General features: G+C 40.2%; 1 protein-coding gene across 1 annotated transcript in view; it reads right to left on the reverse strand.

Moving 5' to 3' along the window:
* Snd1 (staphylococcal nuclease and tudor domain containing 1) overlaps positions 1-20,816 on the reverse strand; it is a 391,069-nt gene that overhangs the window by 204,641 nt on the left and 165,612 nt on the right. Inside the window, exon 12 of the mRNA XM_034518746.3 lies at positions 18,953-19,053. Within this exon, the coding sequence (XP_034374637.1) occupies positions 18,953-19,053 (101 nt within the window). The remainder of the gene's footprint in view (positions 1-18,952; positions 19,054-20,816) is intronic.

Consider the following 20,816-nt stretch of genomic DNA (forward strand, 5'->3'; position numbering starts at 1 on the left):
AAGTTCTGGAAAAGACTAGATTCTAGGACTGCAAATGGTGAAAACAGAGCAGAAAGGAAGAGTACAAAATCTGAGTGGTAGAAAAGTGGAGATAAGAAAAGTAGCATGAAGAAGTCATGTTAGGGCAGAGAAAGCAGGATGCTCAAGACATGCTGTCAGTCTGTGTTTTCTCCAAAAAGTAGGAGATGACACTCTGACAGTAAAGGAAGACGGTAGGAGGCTTGACAGGAATTACTATGAAGGCCTTGATAACGGTCATGAAAATGGCATTGATGGAAAATTAACCTAGCAGCATTATATAGTCAGAACTAGGAAAGGACAAGGCTTATGGTTCCAAGGATATACCTAGAAGACTATGTGTTCATTTCAAATGTGCAGAATAGAGTAGTGACAGAAAGGAACTAGTAACATAATACTTAATTACAGAAATAAGTAACCCTCCTACTTAGAAGTTTGTATCTTCATAACAAAAATTGTTTTCTATAAGACCCTGCTTATCAAAATAGCAAGATCAGATTGTTCCTGAATGGAGCCAAATGTACAAATGGGCAAACTCATAGCTTTTAAAATTCCCTATCTAAAATATTCTAACTCAATTTATCAGTCTAAACTGTTCATAACTCAACCTACCCATCGAATAATTTGGAAAGAATTTGCCTAGATAAAGCATCCCTGGAACTATTTCCTGTACAAACAAGCAGTCATCAACTGGTTCTGCCACTGCCCGTGCAGCCAGAGAACACCTCGGAAACTGCCCTTGGCTACCCGCTCATCTCCTTTCCAAGTTCAACACATCCCTGACTGACAACCATGAGCATTATCAGCCCGTTAGCCTTGAAATAAGAGCAGTACACACACATGGAAATAAAATGCAGGTGTGTTAGGCTGAGCAAAGAGAAGTAGGAAGCAGATGCTCGCCAGCACACAAGAGGGTAAGTGGAACTCTGACAACTGAAATACACTAGGGAAACAATTTGTAGGGGAAAAGCAGTAGGATCAGGACTGCCCCCTTGAAGAATGTAAAGCCAAATAATTTAACATTATTATTATTATTATTATTATTATTATTATTAAAAATCTTGAATTAAAGGTACAGGGAATGTATCCAGCTCCAGCTTCTCATTTTATCTCTGAAATTCATTTCTCAAGATTGACAACAATGTTTTTGGAATCAGTTTGGCATCTTTCTTCGAAGAGAAACTCTACAGAATGGTTTGACCCTCATTTACCTAACCACTTCCAGTATGGGCCCATCTCAAATTCCTTACTTATAGAAAGGAAGAAAAATGCCCTAAAACGTAGAAAGCCAGGGCCAAGACATGTGGACAAGTGAGAAATCCAAGAAATCAAGCTTAGCGCATGCATGCAGTCACAGTGGTGTCCCACTGAGCCCCTGTCTGACCACTGGTCTGCCACAAACTCATTTCCTGTGCATTGAACACTGGTGGGAAGATGACTGTTCTCTATCATATTTTCCAAAATTATCACAACAGATTGCTTAATCCCTCTCATTTAATAAATACACATGGTTGTCCACCCACACCTCATCAAAATTGGTCTTCCTACTGTGCTGGTGATGGATCTGGTCTGGGATTTACTCCTCAGTACCTTTCAGAAGAATCAAGTACTTTTCTAATGACAATTTTTCTAATGTGTCTGACACAGGACTGGACATAAAGCTGTTATTCCAGATGCATCTAAACTGAACATGCTGAAAATAAAGAAGAAATGTTCTCTGCCAGACCAGCAGAACTTACTGGACAGGGAGGTATGGGATCCTACCAAACTCCCAACAGTATTCAATAAAGGTAAAAGCATGCCACTGCTGAATTAACTTTCAAGAGAAACAAACAGGAGAAAGGTCTTAAAAGGGATAATGAAAAACAAGTGAGCAGCAGCAGAGCATTGGGACTCTGAGAGGGAAGATGTCATGTTTATAGTGTTCTGCATAGACAGTACTGGGTGGTATTAACAAAGAATAAAGAAATGAATACCCAGAGAAACACAAACACTCTGGTGGGAACACAGAACCAGGAGAACATTATCAGCAGGAGAGGGCGGGTGGTGGCCAGCCTGGGTATGCTTCAAATCCACCTATTCCTGACAACTGAGCTTCTGGTAGGGTCAAGAAGAGATCATATAAAATGTACTTTCATGAAGAGCAGTTCTAGCTAAAAAACAAACAAACAAACAAACACCCAAAAAAACCAAACCAAATCAAAACAAAAAAACCAAATCTGGGTGAAGTTTCTTGTTCATCCTAAAATATTTCTTTATAAAATTTAGTAGACTATGAGTAAATATTTATTTAAGCCATTGCATTCAGTTTTATTCATGTAAATGCCTGTATCTGTGATAGAAGAATACATATCACTGTCAGAGACAGTTTTCTTTCAGTTTCTCTATCTACAAAATATTGTATAGGTACATGGTCACATAAGTAAGTCCCGAACCGTGTCTTTATAATTACAGTCTAATGGACACAGCCAAGTCCGCTGGTTTGTGTGCTGACTGGCAGAGCTGACTGGGTGCACTAGAGACCATATGGCTCTCAAAGCAGAAAATGCTTACCATTTGTTCCTTTATGGATCAATCTTATAGCACTTCTCTTTAAATCGACTGTTAAGGAGTTACTTCCGTAACACCAACCTCACACTTAAAGAGGTCTTAAGAATTTAAGAATGACTGTTATACTGAGTTGGGGGAGAACATGCTTCAAGTGACCTTCACATGGCACCTCTTAGGCTGTGTCAGGCTAATTCATGTATTCAAAGCAACTGAAGAAGTGCTCTAAATACAGCAACCTCTGCGAACACTCTCAGGATAAAGGTGACTTCTTTTCTCCTGGAATACTTTTCTGAGGAGGAGGGAAGAACCCAGCAGTTATTCACAGTATTAACATGTTGGCCAAAGATACCATGGTAAATAAGCCTGCACCTCTCTTCCGAAGAACACTCACAGTGCTTCCATTAGGAGGAAAGAGAGCAGCTAACACTGTCATCTCTGCTTTTAGCAGCAGCAGGAGATCCAGAGAGAAGCTGTGTGGAACACAGAACTTGCTGTGCAATGTTACCTCCTGAAGTTTCTATGAGGGAAAAATGAATGACTATATTTAGAGCCTGCCCAGCACACGGGAAGCTGGGGAGGTGCTGGGGATCACTACTGTTGCTGTTAATTTTCATTATTACTAACCCTGTCTTGCTTGTGTTGCTCCTGCTGCTGGACCTCTGTCTCCTGTCTGTGGGTGGGCAGGGGTGTGAGGCAGGGGTGGGCAACAGACACAAAATGGACAGTTTTGGAAGTGGCTACCAACTGTAAAATTCTATAAACTAGAAGAAAAAAAATTCAAAGACAGACATCATGGTACATGTTCTCAGAGAAGGCACCTTTCAGAGAATAGATGAAGAGGCAAGCCCTGACTTCACAAGGCCAGAGAATTGTCTAGGAGATGAAGCTGTCAGAACAGATTCTCTCGGAAGAGGTCACCCTGAGCTGATAGAGGTATCATGGTCACCTCTTAGCAGCAGAGCACGGCCTGGGAGCGCACCCATCCATCCGCAGCACAGTCAATCACACGCCACTGCAGGGGCAAGATTCATGGCTCCAGCAACAGTCCAGTGTTATCCAATATGCATGAAATCAAAGTTTTCTTCATTTCCAGTGGTCAAAGGCCAGTGAGTGTTAAATCCCAGAATACCAGGATTAATGAAGGAGTCATTAAAGAGCCAGCATTAAATCACTTCTGTAGCCAATGCTCAGAGTGATGTCCGTAATACATTACAAGGCTGATTAAAAAGAAACAAGTTTCAATTTAGAAATGAATTACCTGATCTTCTTAAAACAGGTTGGATAGCTATCACAGCAATTTTGTTATTATAGAAGGAAGAGACAGTGGGCAAAAGAAGTTATGTCAGTAATGGGGAATCATCATCCAAATCACTGGGCAAATAACTTCCAAGAAACATATTAACAGTGTCATAAGAGTTCAAATTTTACTACTGCCTATGACTTTTCTCACAGAAAAGTGATCTTGTAATCTGGGGGCTGAGGGTCACTAATACTTTATGCCCAGGAAACATAGGTTTAGGTTCAACATGTTTTAGAACAATGAGAATTGGTTAAAGATCTGTAATCTCTGCTTTTTTAGCAGACTCTATAATGAAGCCATTCTTCACTGTAGGCTTCCTAAGTCACTATGGAGAAAGAGAGAAACAGAACTTCCTACCTAGTGAATAAAACCAAAGAAAGCTATAAGCACAGCTGGGAGAGAGGGTAATAACATGTGCTGACCCTTACAAACTATCTTTGAATCCACAATGAACACCAAATGGTATACATTATCTGTCTATACATTCAAGTTACCAAATTTCTCCATGGGGGGCGGGGGGGGGGAGGAGGATCACACACCTACAGAATTGTACCTACAGTGTTAGGTTCCACTTTACAAAGAGCCTTTTATTCTCTCTGGGTAAGGTATTGAAAATACTGTTAATTCAAAGGAGCCAAACAAAATTTGAAAATACATTTAGCCCTCTGAATATATGGCTCCCACACCTATATAGTCAACCAACTACACTTCAAAACTATTCAGGGGAAAAAAAAGAATCATGATTACAGTGTATACACAGACTTTATTCCCTGCCATTATGCTCTTAACAACAAAATGTAACAGCTACTACAAGGTGTTTGTTGTGTCAGGTATTATACAGAGTCCAGAGACGATCAAATACATGGGATTACAGGTCCAGGTCATACATAAACACTGACTGTGTGTGGATCTGGATGTCCATGGGGACCCTGCAATCGGTCCTTTGTGGATACTGAGGGACAACTGTGCTATGCTTAACAATCCTCTCTACCGACAGTTAATAATGAGATTACATCTCTCCTTGAAAAGATACCTTGAAGGGCTCTCTAAGGCCAAGTGATCTAATTCTAAAATCTTGTGTTATATAACCATAAATGGGGCTCAAAATATTTAACATTATGGCCCTAGATAGTTTGTCTTATCCTGTTCTGGGTATGCTGGTTGGATGAAAGACCTTTTCACAAATGCAAAGGCATGACAGAAAGCAGCCAGGGTTATAAATCAGGTTGTATCTAGAAGGGCATCCACACATAAAATAGTAAATCTACTCCAGGATATTAGTTTAGATTGAAAGCTGCCAAATAATCATGCTTTAGTCATCAAAACACACATTATTAATTTCAGACACACCAGTCTATCCCCAAATAGAACACAATAAACTATTCTTCATGGCTGTTTTACTGTCTGCTTCAAATGGAGTAAAGCCCACAAATGCTATTTACTGAACCAATACATGAATAAATAACCCTTGAATTATAATTGGGGGACACTAATTATCAACAGTGGCAACAAATGAGGTTAAGAACAATAACTACAAGCTGAGAGTTTCTGTTGAGGAGGAAATTTTACAATACCATATTCATCTCCTGCCATCCAAAATAAATAAATAAATAAATAAATAAATAAATAAATAAATAGATCTGAATTTGATGACCAGTCTAAAATAGGCTTAAAAGAAACTTTACAGATCCAACCAAACTCACTACACTCCTGTGGCAACACACTACTACTCTATCAGAAAAGCATCTTAACTAGGGCCATGTTGGCAGCTAATGACAATAACATTATGGAGGTGATTTGTAGAAATTGTCAGGAGGACAGGGCATGGTGACCTGTGCCTTTATTCCTAGGGCTCCAGAGGCAGAGGCAGGCAGATAGATTCCAGCCCAGCCAGTGAAACCCATCCTCAAAACAAACCAAACCAAATCAGAAATGCCTAGGAGATAAGTAACTGCTTGGGAAAGCCTTTGTGTGCTTGTGAAGGGCAGGGACCCTGGGCAGACTTGTAAATCCCACGTACCAGGTAGGACAGTCACCTTATGGTTACCAGATGGGATAAGACTGTTGTCAAAAATGAAAAATAAAAAAATTATGGCAAGATGCTAAAACCAACTGGGAATTTGCTTCCCAGTTGCTGCTTCTCTCACCTCCAATGCAGCAAAAGTGAACATCCCCTCTGTCAGTCTTAGATGGCCCAGAAGAAATACAAGAAGAAAGCAGAGCATCAACAGTTTCATGATACTTCTTTCTAGAAGGGCTAGATACTTGGAAAAAGAGGGTAAACAAAACTTACCAAGGTCCTGTCTTGAGCTGGAGACAGAGTGTGAACTAACCCTAACAGCTTAGCCCCTATAAAGCTCTACAATTGTGTACTTTCTAAACAGAGTGGAAATAGGAGAAATTAATAGATCCATAAAAGGCTGTACTTAAACACAGGAAGTGATAGAACGAACATCTGTAAGGGTTTCCATTCACCTTGCTGCCTACAACTGTGCTGGGGCCTGATCTGTGAGGACAGGAAAATGCTGGTTTGGGAGCCTTCTGTTTCATCTGCAGGCTTCCTCTGTCATTGAAATCACCAAGTAAGACTTAATGACAGCTCTGCACCAGAGCTAAAAAGCAAGAACCCATAGGCATAAAATCACTGTTTCTAAAACTCCAAGCTTTAGTACTTATTTTTAATTGGGGGCATGATGGTCTATTGTTTTTTCCAAGTGTCTCACGGAATTCTAAATAAGTTTTTTGAAAAACAGTAGTCAGAATCTTTTTAAAAAATATTCTCAACTTCTAAAGAAATGAAAGGCCATGAATGACTGAGCATAATTTAAGCCCCTCCCCTAAGAATCATAAAGTTGCCAGTACACCTGATCTTCTGTAGTGAACAGACCAAATGCCATTAATTGTTTCAGAAATAGCAATGCACTCTGGATGCAGGTTGCAAGGAAGCAGGGAACAGTTGTGGTAGCAACCAGGGAGAAGCTCCCTCATCCTTTGCCTCTTCACAACAGAACTTGCCAGCTGCCCCACTGTAGTTCCTAGGCAGCTAGAGTGACAAGAACGACCCCCAAAATGTACAAACATGTATCACTTGGAGTAAGGGAGGATAGTTCTCAGCCTCTCTGAAGAACAGGGACAAATAACTCGTGGCCATTATGACAAAACCAGGCCTACGTATCCAGTTTATTATTAGCCTGACATTAAACACCACTTAAAAACAAACAAAACCACCCACCCACACAAACACATACCCCAAGATGGAAAATTACACAATGGCATCTGGAATGATCAACTCTGATGGAAAAAGTGGAACCAGGCAGATCCAGTAATGTCCAAAGTAGGGATGGGACAGTCTCAGAGCCCCTCTCACATCCCTGATGGTGTGTGCAAGCACTGCTTTAAGCTGTGCTACTGTCCCAGTAAAGAACTGAGAATGACAATCTGGATTCTGGAAGGCTGTCAGGAGCACCAAGCACTACTGAACTCAATCATTTTTGATAAGATAGAACAAAATTGTTTTGGCACACGTTGATTCTCAGGGAGAAAACTTAAATTAAGTTTTTGTCTTGTTTGGATGCTGGAAAAAAGGCATTCTCCACCTTGCCCCATTACAGTTCATGGTCACAGCCCAGTCAGCTGGCACAAGAAAAGGGGGAGTATGCTTTTGCTCTCCAGAATTTATTAGCATCTGGATCAAATCCAAGGTCTACCTTTTTATTGAGGCCTAAAGTGTGGCAGCTGCTGTAGACTTTCACCTCATTACAAAGTCTAGAAGGTCTACAATGAAGAGTTCTAGAAATAAGAGCCAGTGAAACTGAACTATACACAGAAATGAAAATGTGGGTGGGGAAATCAGGCCAAGGGTTTTCCTAAGAATTGAAAAACAGAATTTTCTGTTTTATTTAATGAACTGTCTTTCTAGTGTAAAAGACAACTGAGCCCAACAAAAGGTTAAGGGGCTTTCAAACATCCCATTCCTTCCTTCCCTTTGAGGAGAGGGAAGTGACTCAGCTTCAGGCTTTGAGGTAGAATAAGCCACTAAGGAGACTCCGTGGTCAACCTTCTCTTGATCTGATGTTTCCATAGCTGCAGATTGTGCTAAACACATGAAGGCACACAAACATTTCAGAGAGGGGAGGTTTGAAACAGTGTCAGGGCAAAGTGCAATGCAGTCACTTCTTGTTTTAAAAAGAAAAAAGATGTTGCCAATGCTAAGCTGATACTTTTTTTTTTTTAAGGAAGAGGAGGATGGCAAGAAAGTTCCCCTTGCTCCTGACTTGACACCGATGGTTGATAAATCATAATTTCCACACAATGAAAGCAAAAATTAGAGCAACAGCCTGCTGACTCTCTTATTTATTTGTAATCAGATACATCAAGAAGCCAAAAGCTCTACATAAAATCCATAGAAAGCCCTGAGAAAGCAGTCAAACTCCTCACCATGCCACTGCTCTCAACACCTGCCTCCATGTCTGAGATCCTGATGCTTACAGTACATCTCTACTCATTTCTGATCTCTCCGTAGTTTAATTCATTTCACTAGATGCAGAAAAATCCATAAAGGCTTCAAGACAGAGAAAGCCTTGCTACAGTCTGCCCACCCATTACACTAAGGTGACAGCCTTCCACAACTGCCACTTTTTAGCTGGTCGGCACCTAGTGCTCAAAGGGAAGGCAGCCAACACAGCTCCTGGCTTCATTAAATGGCAATGGTATGTGAAATGCTGAGAATAGCACAGTTCATTTGTCTACATTTACGCTAGAATTTGGCAATCATTACTGTCTATGTGAAAAAGTGCTTTACCATCAAACAGAGGGTAAAATCTAGACCATAATCCAATAGGACATGTTTGTTTGGTGGTGTTTGGGGGGCCGATCTGAGGGAGGTGGTGTAGAAGTTGAACCCAGGACCTAAATATATTAAGCAAAGAAGCATTCTACCTTCCAGTGGGCACTCAGTTCAAGGACTATGCTAAATGAGTGTTCTGATTTATCTGTTAGGGAATATTATCCATGGCTGGGCTCTTAAGTGATAAATAAGAAAAGGATGGCACATAAAGCATGGAAGAAATTTGCTGTAAATCAGGAATATTTGAGGAAAGGAAATGGCTAGAAGTGTGTGTGTGTGTGTGTGTGTGTGTGTGTGTGTGTGTGTGTGACGCCATTAGGTCAACAGTGACCGCTGAGCAGGGTGCTAGGCTGAACATGAAAATACATTACCACATTTCATCTTAATAGCAGTTTATAATAGCACCACTAATATCTCTAACTTACAGACAATAAGCTGAGACCCAAGATTATACAACCATCTAATAGTAAAATAGAGGTTTTAACTTCATGTCTGTTTACCTCCAAGGTTTACATGGGGGAAAAAGGCCACAGAGATCCAAATGTCTCAACTGTACTACTACTGGGCCTGGGAGAGATGGAGAAATTAACCCTATTTTCTTTAAATCTTTCTGAAAATGTTCTATAATTCCTATTACTTTTCAAAAGACCACTCAGTATGAACTGAAGCCAGTCTCTTAAGCACTATCAAAACTGGGAGATAGAAAAATCTGTAAAAACTCCATTCCTGTATCCCTTAACACATTTTAGATGTGCTTACCACAGAAATTATAAAGAGAAAGGAGTTGAAAAGCAGCATTTAAAGGACCCAGATGTTTTGGTTCGTGGTAAACGTGCCACATACTCCTTCTTATCCCATCAACTGCAGTAGCCATAGAGAGAAAGAAGGAATGCTTGTAGAGGGTCAGAATGCCTACACCGAGAATGTCCACAACTCATCCTTTACAAGGACCCACAAAAGTAAAACAAAAGTAAAAGATCAACACAGAAAAACAATAAAGCTCTAAAGAGAATGGACAGGTAGAAAGCATGTCAACAACACAGCAAGAAATACAGCAACAATACATGAAGATGCTGAAAGGTAGAAAGCAGAAGGGGTCATACTGGTGGAGAAATGGCATGAACACCAAGACGACAGGGAACTGGAAATTCAAAGGACCACACTGAGGATGCTCTGAAGACACCAGTAAACCACCAATCAGAAACCCCATTCAGAAGAGCTGGGCAGAGGGAGCACTCCTGGGTCTCCCTGAAATCCACTTACAAAAAGTACACTAGGAAAACTGCATTGAACACTGAATGTCTACTAGCAAAGTGCTTTAAATTCTGCAAGGCTCTCTTGTCTCCTACTCCTTCTAGATGAGGTTTGAAGAGAGGGGTGTTTTGGAACCATTTTAATCAAATTATAGAAAATGACACAGGGTTGGTTAGTCTTCCCCATTAGTCCAGTTTTCACATAAAAGGATTCACCTTCACAGATTTTCTGCCTTCGTTGCCAGCTTGCTACAGAGGTCACCCATAACAGAAGACTAGAAGCCACTTAAGTTCTCATACCTTGTATGAAAAGAAGCCGAAACTATAAATTCCTCACTTTACGGCTCCAGACTTGTAAGTCTTCATTACTCCACAACTCACAAAAGGTGAGAAAGGTAGCCTTCACTTTCAGTCTTTGAGAAAAGCCTTTAGAAGAATGTGACTTCCAACTTGATAGCAAAGCCAGTCTTCAAATTATCAATCAGCAGGCTGTTTGTCCCAAGGAAACATGTGGTCTATGTAGACAGTAGGAAATGTAACTTTGAAACTACCAGATGGCTTCTGTAGCCGGAACGAAAAGCAGGGGAGAGAGCACACCGCAATGCAGCCAGTTTCTGTCCTGTGAAGTGCACTAAACTCCTAACAGAGCCCTGTCTGCCAAGTCAACTTCACCAGGCTCTGAAGTTTCCTGCTCCAGGTCTGACATTCAGGGAGTACCTTGTAAAGAAATGCCACTTCTGACATAGCCTGCCCACTTCTCCCTTTCCCATCTGAGACGGTCTGGGGAGCAGCACTGTGACAATACAGAGAACATCACCCTGCTTCAACTATTAAGCATCTGCCTGTCTCCATACGTATAAGTCAAAGTACCCAGAACAAGTGGGGACTTGAGAAGAAAAGGAACAAAATAAACAAAGAGAACAAATCAGTCACAGATGAAACAGGTGCTCATTCTTTTAAGTAGTACTCAGAGATAATAAAATTGTGTTTCTAAACTGAAATGATGGTACTATAATAGTACATTTAAATAGAAATTAAAGTGCTAAAGTAAATCAACCAAAATAAAGTGAGCTACATCAACAGTAAATTTTGTGAAGGTAGAAATCTTTCTGGCTTTAGCAGTACAGTTATGATGCCTTACACAGTGCACACAATAAACACACAAGCACTCTATAAATACATGAAGAATCAACTCATGGGTAACTAAATGAACAAATATGATGAATGAATAAGCACAAAAGTGAATGTAAGTCAACTATGTGTGATTGGCTGAGCAAACAAGGATGCTGGAGGAGGTGGTTGAGGTGTCTCTTCCAACATTGAAGGGGAATGTAAAGGAAGGTCTCTAGAGAAGGCCATGACAAAAGGTCCAATATAGTTTACAAAAGTAAAAAAGAGAGTTAAACAGGGAGAAAATAACCCAAGATACTAAGTTTTTAAAAGTCTCCTAGAATCCAAGTGTGGTGCTGTGTACACATGATTTCTGGAACTCAGGAGTCTGAGGAAGGCGGCCTGAGTTCAAGGTCAGCGTAAGCTACATAGCAGGGACCTGTCTCAAGACTAAATAAAACAAAAAGTAAACTTTTAAAGATGGATATTCTTTTAAACAACCCAGTAAGTATGTAGCGGGGGCGAAAATATAACTAGTAACAAATTAAAAGCATTTCAGTAAAACAAACTTAAATAAAAATACTGTAAAACCTATAAGACTTTAAAGTTCACAGAAGTTCTTAAAAATTCAGGTATTTTGAAGCTAGAATAATTGAGAGCTCAGTCCATATGAAGATTGTCCTAGAAATGCAAGAATTCAGAAAGTTTGCTTCTCAACACATGAAAAAAAGGAAGTTTTTTCAGTGAGGTGAAAGGAAACAACACAGAGAAAGCCAGGAGGTAAAGCTGAGCTTGAGGCACAGAAAGAGATGGTCTGAGAGAACAATGTACACTTCTGGTAGACTGCGCTACAGTGACTTCTCTGCTATAGGCTTAATCACTATCACTCTTTTTGGTCTAATATAAATAATTCGAATGTCTAATGCAATTATATATTATAACTACTATCGGAGAATTAAACTTTTAGGATAAATTTATGGACAAATTACAGATGAAAATTAGGATGACAGAAGAGAAATGCAATAAATGCTATATATCATGATCACAAAAGAAAGTAAGTGTTTAAAAGGGGAAAAGGAGTTTGAGCTTGGCAGTTTTCTTAACATTAAGAATAGAGAGCACACCAGTGTAACAGTGATCAGAAAAAAAGTCAACTGAACGGAATAAGCCAAACTATCAAAGTGGCTACCCTGGAGGCTCCTGAATGGAATTCCCAGAGCTTTCCACCCTGAATGAACCAGGATAAAGAGTGGGCAGGCTTCACTGAGTGGCTCTTGAATGTTTCAGTCAGTTGCTGACCTATCTAATACTCATAAGAATTAGTTCTCCTATAATAATTCACCATATTTCCAAATAGTAAGATGAGGTCTCTGCAAAAGCCTGGCAAACCTGGAATAAAAATTAACCTTTTATGCTCTGAATAAATAACACCTATGTTTCTTGAGAAAAACTCCTCATAAATATTGTAAAGACAGTTAATATCCAGAAGGAAAACAGGTGGAGTGTCTGATGCTATCCTTATTAGGATGAGGAAAGAGTTAAGAGTTTAAGATCATCCTGCACTACTTAATAAGACTGAGGTAATCGTGGGCTATGGGAGACTGTTCTCTTTCTTTACCAGAAAAAGAACAAAGAGAAGAGGGGAGGGAGAGAGAAGTGCAACTAGAGAGATTGCTTAGCAGTTATGAGCTAGGTTCCTGACACACACACATCTGGTACTTCTGCTAGCCCTATATCTAAGGGATCCAACAGCCTCTCCTAGACCCCATGAACACCTGTACTATACTCCCAAGTGTGCATATTCTGTGCTACCCCCAACATAGTCACATACTTAAAAATAAAAATAATTTTAAGGGGTTAAAACAATGGCTCAGTGGTTAAGACTGTTCTTTCATGAGATTTGGGTTCAATTCCTGGCACCTACATGGTGCAGTGGCTCATAACCATCTATATACTACTTCTAGGAGATCTGACGCCCCCTTCTGGACTCCATGGGTACCAAGCTCCAAAGTGGTGCCTAGACATGCAGACAAGCAAAATACCAATACACATAAAATTAAAGAATTAACACTTAAGTCTCATGGTTCTTAAGAGACAGTCAGAGAAGCCTTGAGCCCTCCCTTGTTATGCCAGCATCTATCAATATTCAAAGACAGTCTTCCCTGAGGATTAACTTACTGGTCTGAGGCAAAGCCTCACTGACTCTCAGGCTCTTCATCATCTGCTCTGGGAAAAAGAAAAGAAGAGTTCTAAATCAACTGAGGAAGTATGCCCAACCCAGGAAGTCCTCCACGGCCAGGCAGTATACTCAATTGCTACTATAAGAAGAAAAATAGGGGAAAAAAAAGCTCTCACATAATTTGTCCATTCACAGGTGCCATTATAAAATGCTACCCTGAAGCTCCATAAAGCAGTAATGGCTATCAAGTAATCTGAAACCAAGGGCTTTAAAGAAGCAAGACTTGGCAGCATGAGCTGTTCAGAGACAGTCACAAAATACTTGAACAAAAGAGACAGATCTGTGTGAAGCTCAACACTATCTTTCAGACTCTGATCCTGAATTTGTTCAACTGTCATGATCTTGTGGGACAAGTCTCTTCAAATGATTGCTATACTTGAGTTATCAGAGAATTGAGTCAACTATTTTCCCAAGTATTGTTAGCCACTTACTGACAGAGACGAAAACCAAAGGAAGTCCTGCTATTACACAAAGTGAAAAATGCATTAATCAAGTAGCCCATGCCTCCCAGAAAACAATCTAAGCATCTCCTTTAAATGCAGGTAGTGTTGGGGCTCAGTCAGAAAAGACAACTTCAAGAGGCTACTTTCTTTCCATGTATAGTTTGAAAGAGAGATGGTACTGCTATAGTTTAAGACTTAAAACTGAGGGGGAGATTGGCTGACAGCGAAGGCTTCAGAGCTACAGAGAACTCTGGAGATCATATGATAAGTATTCTTATTTTGATGGGGGTGGGGGGTGGAGGAGTGGAGAGAACCAACTAGGATTAAAAGAGGCTTACTCCAACAGAGTGAGACAAGACTTAACCCAATGCTTCAGTAAAACAGCTGGAACAAAAGTGCTCCTGAGAAATCAAAAGTCAGCCTTTTCCTTGGGAGTTCAGAAGTCTGGCCCATGTGACTTTAGGAGAGTGAAGTTCTATTTGTGAAGAACCCACAAAGGCAGAAGGGAGTTCACAAAGATGGATCTGCTAGATAGTATTCAGGCAAAGAGCTCACCCAGGAGCCCTAAACACACATAGTGTGGACAGTTCCTGGGATGGAAGGCCTTATACTCAACACTGCTATCAAGATGAGAGGCAGAGGCAATGAAGGGGCCAAGAAGGGTGAGGAAGGGACACAGAGACACCCAGAAAGAGAGCAAAAACTGTTACAAAACCCAAACCATGTCTCTCACAAAGTGAGCTTGTAAGGGATGAGCCTGCATCTTCCCACTGTTTGTTTTCCATACTGAGCCATTCCTTACCTGTCTAAAACACGGCCCCTCCAACATTTCCTACCAGTGTAAAACATGCTATGTACTGAGAAACAGCAGGGAAATGGCTTGGTTGACAAATGTATCTTGACGTATGACTGATTTGCAGGGATGAAGTTGGGGAGATGGGGAGAGTGTGTATTTGTGTGAAGCTAAACTCTTGTTATAATTTTAGTTGTCTTTTAAGTATGAACAAATAGTCTTATAATACTTTTCTTTGAATATATGACATACAGAAATATGAGCTATATGAGTTAATAGGTTTTATGGATTTGCCAAATTGGAGCTCAAAGTAATTGGGAAGTCCAGCACAGGGAAAGGTCACCCCAGAAAAATCTCACTTTTCAAGAAAGCACTGGCAAGAAAGAAAGAATGAGATTTTAATCACTGCAGCTAATTACATAGAAGACTAAATCACAAGAAGAGTTATTTAAGTGTCTTAAATACAATAAAAAGTAATTAACAGGCAGTGCCATTTGACAGCTTTGCATCACAAACCAGGCCTAAAAAGATCAGCTAATTCCCAACCCAGGAGCAAGAGAATAAGAAAGGACTCAAAGTTTGGTCTTTTTATTTTTTATTTAAACTGTTTTGATTAACAGATAACAGCTCTTGCCAACTCCACAGCCAAGTTAATCAAAATTTAATCTATTAGAGGAATGATGAACCCTGTTTGCATTGATTTCCTTGAGGGAAAGGCATGAGGAGCTGAAGCATGGGTGACACCATCAAGGGTCCACAGGGGCCTACAAGTCACCTCCCTTACATATAAACATTAAGAGGGAAATCATAAGGGTTCCACTGAGACCTACTGAGAATACAGACAGCGCACACATTTTGCATGTGCGGTACCTCTAAAAGTCCCCTTTGAAGTAGCCCTTTGCAAGACACCATCTCATCTGCCTCTTTTTTGTTGTTCCCCAGAAATCATCAACTTCAAAGGAGCTTCTCCAGTCAGGAGTCTGAACAATGGGAGAGCCATGAGGTGTGGGGCAGGCCTCATGTAGACATGTAAGTTTGCAGAGACATTTAGATGGCTCTCTTCTTCACTCCACACCACACAGTGACGAGCCAGGGCAAAGCCTGCCTTCCAGAAAGAAAATGCTCACCACTCAATACCGTTAACCACTCCCTTAACATACCCTCATAACCCATGACCACAGCAAATGTAGAAAAGGTGCTTGAGAGAGGGACAGAGGGCCACCCTCACAAACCTCAACACCTCACTGATTTTGTTCAGTCATTTACTTTGTCCCTAAGTCAAGATTTTACTATTTGGGCTTGTATTTTAATTATGTTTCTTTAAATGTCACGTTAAACAGTAAGATATAAGCACACAGAGAATGTTTATGAAAAACTCACATGCCTTAAAAGCTGAATAGAGGGGAACATCTTTCATATGGCTGAAAATAAATGAGGCACACAACTATAAGAGAAAAAGGCAAAAAAGAGTTCAGAATTATAAGGTTCTGCTATTAGTATTTTTGAATCCTAATTTCAGATATGCTGTTCACTGGGACACCAAGTAAGTGACCTGTGTTTCTCATGTACTAGAGATCTGAAAATATGAGCCAGTGAGATGGCTCAATTGGTCCAGGGGCTGCTAAAGTCTGACAACCTAAGTTTGATCCCTGGAACCTACATGGTAAAAAGAGGGCAGACCTTCAAGGTGTCCTCTGACCTCCACACAAACACTGTGGTAGATGCAGGCCCTACCTCCCACATAAAGGAAAATCTTTGCTTAGGCAAAATCCTCTTCTCTCCACAGTGGTTTTAAATAACTAACCATTAAATCAGATAAAAGGTTCTTAATACAGATTATTTCTGAATATAAGTGAAATGCTTGAATTTTATTAAAAACTCAATTTTCTACAATATTATTTTAGACTAAAGAAAATTCAGGGATGAAAGGAGAAAAGTAACTACAAACTAAGATGAAGAGAAAACAAAGCACTTCCTGTGGGATGCAGAAAGCAAGTCTGGAGGTCCACTTGCTAGGGAAAACCAACCTTATCACTGAGCTTCTAGAACAAGGAAAGGAGCAAAACTTTCAGTTACAAACCCAAAGTGGGTGGAGAAAAGGCTTTCCTTGGCAAGCCTGAAGACCTGGATTTGTTCTCCAGAATCCAATGGTGAAGGAGAACAGACTCCTGAAGTTGTCCTCTGACCTGTGTCCGCCTTACTACCATCAACCAACCAACAAACAAAACTGTACCATCCAGGAATGAAATATTCAAACACTCTTAGGCCTGCTTCCTAAAGAGACTTCCACTGCATTACAGTTAACAAATAATTCAACAAATTTCTTGTAGTATCATCTGATGGCTACTAGAGCTTCCTTTGGCTAGAGTAGAAGAGACAAAAATCCCCAATGCCAGGGTGATAACAGTCTAGGGAATGATAGCATCAATGATATTTGTAACTTCTCATGTCAAGACTGTATCAAGTCTCTGCTTTCTGGATACACCAAGTACAGGATATAAAGAAAAGAACTAAATGGACAAAAAGCAGGTGACCAAAACATGGAACAAAACAGGAAAATAACTGGAATAAATATTACTCAAAAGAAGGCATAAAAATGACCATATTAAAACATACTCACCATTGCTAGTGATCAGACAAACAAAAAGTGTGGGCCAAAGGGATGATGAGGTATTGTCTCGACCCAAACAGAAGGTCTTGATCAGAACAGTCACAACCTACGAAGGCTCCGAGCGCTGGGGAAGAGGGCTCTCAGCACTGCTGGCAGGGCGTAAACAGCGCAGCCATTACAGAAATACTGGGAAGTGTCCCTCTCTCATTCCACCTAGCCAGTCCGCTTTTGTTGGACTAAATAAAAACCTGCTCAGTTTGAGGGAGTGATAAATCAAACTTGAACCTGAAGGTCTGAGTCACAAGGCATAGCCACAACTTTCCATAATGTGGAAATACTTTAAAGTTGGCTGTCATGGATTATCCGAAAAACTTAAGAATCCCAAAAAGCCAGTCCCCAAATATCTGATTTTAGAAGTGTAAGGTTATGTTTAACCTAACTTGGTAATATGTAAGTGAGATAATCCACTCTGATAAAGTGTTAAATGATGGTGAAGACCATCTGCCAAAAATAAAGATGCATGTTTGCACAGATGTAAGACTGTTTCCCCAGTAATTAGGAAGCAGGAACTGCGAGCTACAGAGGCAAGTCCTGCTTCTTCCAGGCACAGATTTAATACAGGGAAATACTAACCACCAGCATTTCCCAATGCAAAACCATACACTCACTTTGAAGAACTGGTGATAAACTGACAATAACTATTCTAAGATATTTGGACAAAATGATGACTAAAATATCACCTGGTTTTCCACATTTCTAGATACTATCTGGCCTATGAGAAGTTGGCTCCTTATAAAAGCTGTGTTGATGTGAAGGTAGTGACATCAGTTGCCTACACTGAGATGCCCCACAGAAATGAAACCGACAACGGCTGTATGAACATTAGCACTGCCAATAAACACAGGAGTAGAAACTGCCTAGAAATAGTCCTTTCCAAATACAAAAGCAGCACTGAGGGGAAAGAGGCTCCACACGACAGGGGAGCTCTAGGAACTATGTAGGGAACCACCTTAACTTGTATGCACTTCTCAGATTTAGGCTCACTGCACACTCAGTAAGTATGACAATCCCTGCTTTGCTGAAAGCCCCATTTTTGTCCTCCCTTAAAAGAAGAGAAAAATACCAGTTTGGTAACAAACAACACTTAAGAGTGGTAAGGAGAGATGGAAACAATGACCATGCTGGTATATTTTATGCAAAATAAGAGTTGCTACTGGGGACTGACTGATTGTTTTAATATTTATTGTGAAAGCATGTCCCAGCAGGCTTCGTCCTTCCTCGGTCAGATGCCTCCCTTGGAAGATTCTGCTCATCAGCCAGGCTACCCAGAGACCTTAGAATATAGCTGGGGCACGACCAGTATATTATCTCTATACAAAGAAATGATCAGTTAACCACTCTCTCTTTTTTCTTCCCCAATTTATTAATGGGAGGAAGTATCTAAAACTCACCTTTCTAAAACAACAACATGAAGAAGCTCAATTAGTTTTGGATAGTACCTAGGAACAGCTTGATACTCAATAAATAGCATTATGAATAGTAATAATGTACTTCACAGGGCCAAGCACACAAAGGCCAATAAATCTTAAATTGTAACAATAATGGAAGTATATGATTAGCTAATGAGTGATTATAAGGTGCTTTATAAATATAGTGCTACACAGGCACATAATTATAATCCACTGGGTTAAGTGCAAGAGAAAGCAAGCATTGGGGGTGGGAGGTTGACTGAGCAGAGTATTCATCTACTTAAAACCAAAGCCAAGTCTATGCCAGGTGGAACACTCACATTCCTCCAATGGTGACAGTGGCACAGGTACGCTCTGAAAAGGCAGGCACTGTTTCTGTGGCTGGGCTGGCTGGTCTAATGTAGTCCACAGTCACATTGACCTGGAAGAAATAATTAAGGGAGTTAGGTTTGAAGTCTATCACAGCTCACTAGCAGCCATAGCACATGCACACTCAACTCCGGAGGACTTCATAGAGCTAGGATTAAAAACAACAACAAAAAGCAAACACATAGCAGAATGATCTCTAAAAATGATATTTGATAAAGGACAGCACCCAGGATACAGAAAAAGCTCTTGAAGCTCAAAAGAACAATTTGATTAAGAAATGCCACAGGACTCGAACGACTCAAAGACAGCATACAGATGATGAGAAAACATTGGCATCAATATTCCACTCCAAATGTCACTAGGTAATTGCAATTTTAAGCAATGAAATATGAGCTGAGGACTGGGCTTAGTAACAAAATACTTGGCTACCATGTATGAGATTCTTATATTCAATCTGCAGCATTGCTTAATGGTGTAGACAAACTCCAGATCAGGAATCACACAATGGCTTTAAAAGAGTATGGAACAGAAGAATTCTTATTCACACCTGCGGGAAATGTAAAATACATGGGTATCAAATGTTGGAAGAAAGTTCAGTACTTTCTTAAACAACTAAGCATAAATATTATACAGATATATGAGTCCTTGAAATTTACTTGAGAGTTAAAAACTTGTCCACAAAGAAATCTCTATATGTGGAAGTTAACAGCAGCTTTGTCCATAGCTGACAATAATTAGAGACAACCATGATAACCATCTGGAGATTAGTAGAAACTGGTAAATCCTGATGGACAGTATTCAGCACAGAAATGATGTGTCACACAATAGACAAGACACAGAAAAACCACAAATGCCTATTATTAAATGCAAGCAGCCCATCTGCAAAGACCTCATACTGCAGGATCTCAGCTGTCTACCACGGTTTGTCAATGTTGGGAAACATCTCTCTCTGGTGTGCGACACTGTACATAGGTAGGGGTTAGGGCACAGAATGCACAGAAAGTCTATATACTTTGTTCAAGTTTGGTATAAACCTAAAACCACTGAAAGAATAGATTCTAGTTAAATGAAAATTAAGCTGGGCAGTGGGGGCCCACACCTTTAATCCCAGGAGGCAGAGGCAGGCTGATCTCTCTAGCTGATCTCCAGGGCTACATAGAGAAATTCTGTCTCAACCACCCCCCCCCCCAAAAAAAAAGAAATTAAGAAATCATTGATAATCAAAAAATGTCAACTGGTTGAACAAGGAAAGCTCCACCGAAATTCCACCTGATTGATGAGGGTGGTAGAAATCTTTCGAGACTACCAGATATGGCAAAATACTTCTTAGACCATTTCTGCATCAAAACACCTGTGTCCAAATATATGACTTGCCTCCTCAAAGAGACTGCATGTGATTTCAGTCTGCCCTAACTTCTCCTGGACCAAGTGAAGAACTATCAAGGAGAACAAGATGGCAATCACAAGGATGTTTGGATGTGATTTCACAGTGTGTAAATCAAAGTGACACACAGCTAGCTAGGTCTAATAGCAACACAGATGGAGTTAGGAACGTTTGTGGGGGAATTCAGGGCACACCAGGACAGAAGAATCTTTAAGTTTTCAATGAACAAAGGACATGCATAAAAACAGGAAGCTGCAGGCATAAAATGAGAATACTATACAATGAATAAATGTGGGTATACTGAGCAATACTATTTCTTTATGAAAGGGTTTAATATAAACATATTTATGTGTCACATCCAATTACATGGGATCCATTAGGAAACATTACGGGTCGTATCTGTATGGTTGGTTTGGGCTGTGGCCAACCTT

Source organism: Arvicanthis niloticus, chromosome 15, assembly GCF_011762505.2.
Source record: "Arvicanthis niloticus isolate mArvNil1 chromosome 15, mArvNil1.pat.X, whole genome shotgun sequence".
NCBI lineage: Eukaryota > Metazoa > Chordata > Mammalia > Rodentia > Muridae > Arvicanthis > Arvicanthis niloticus.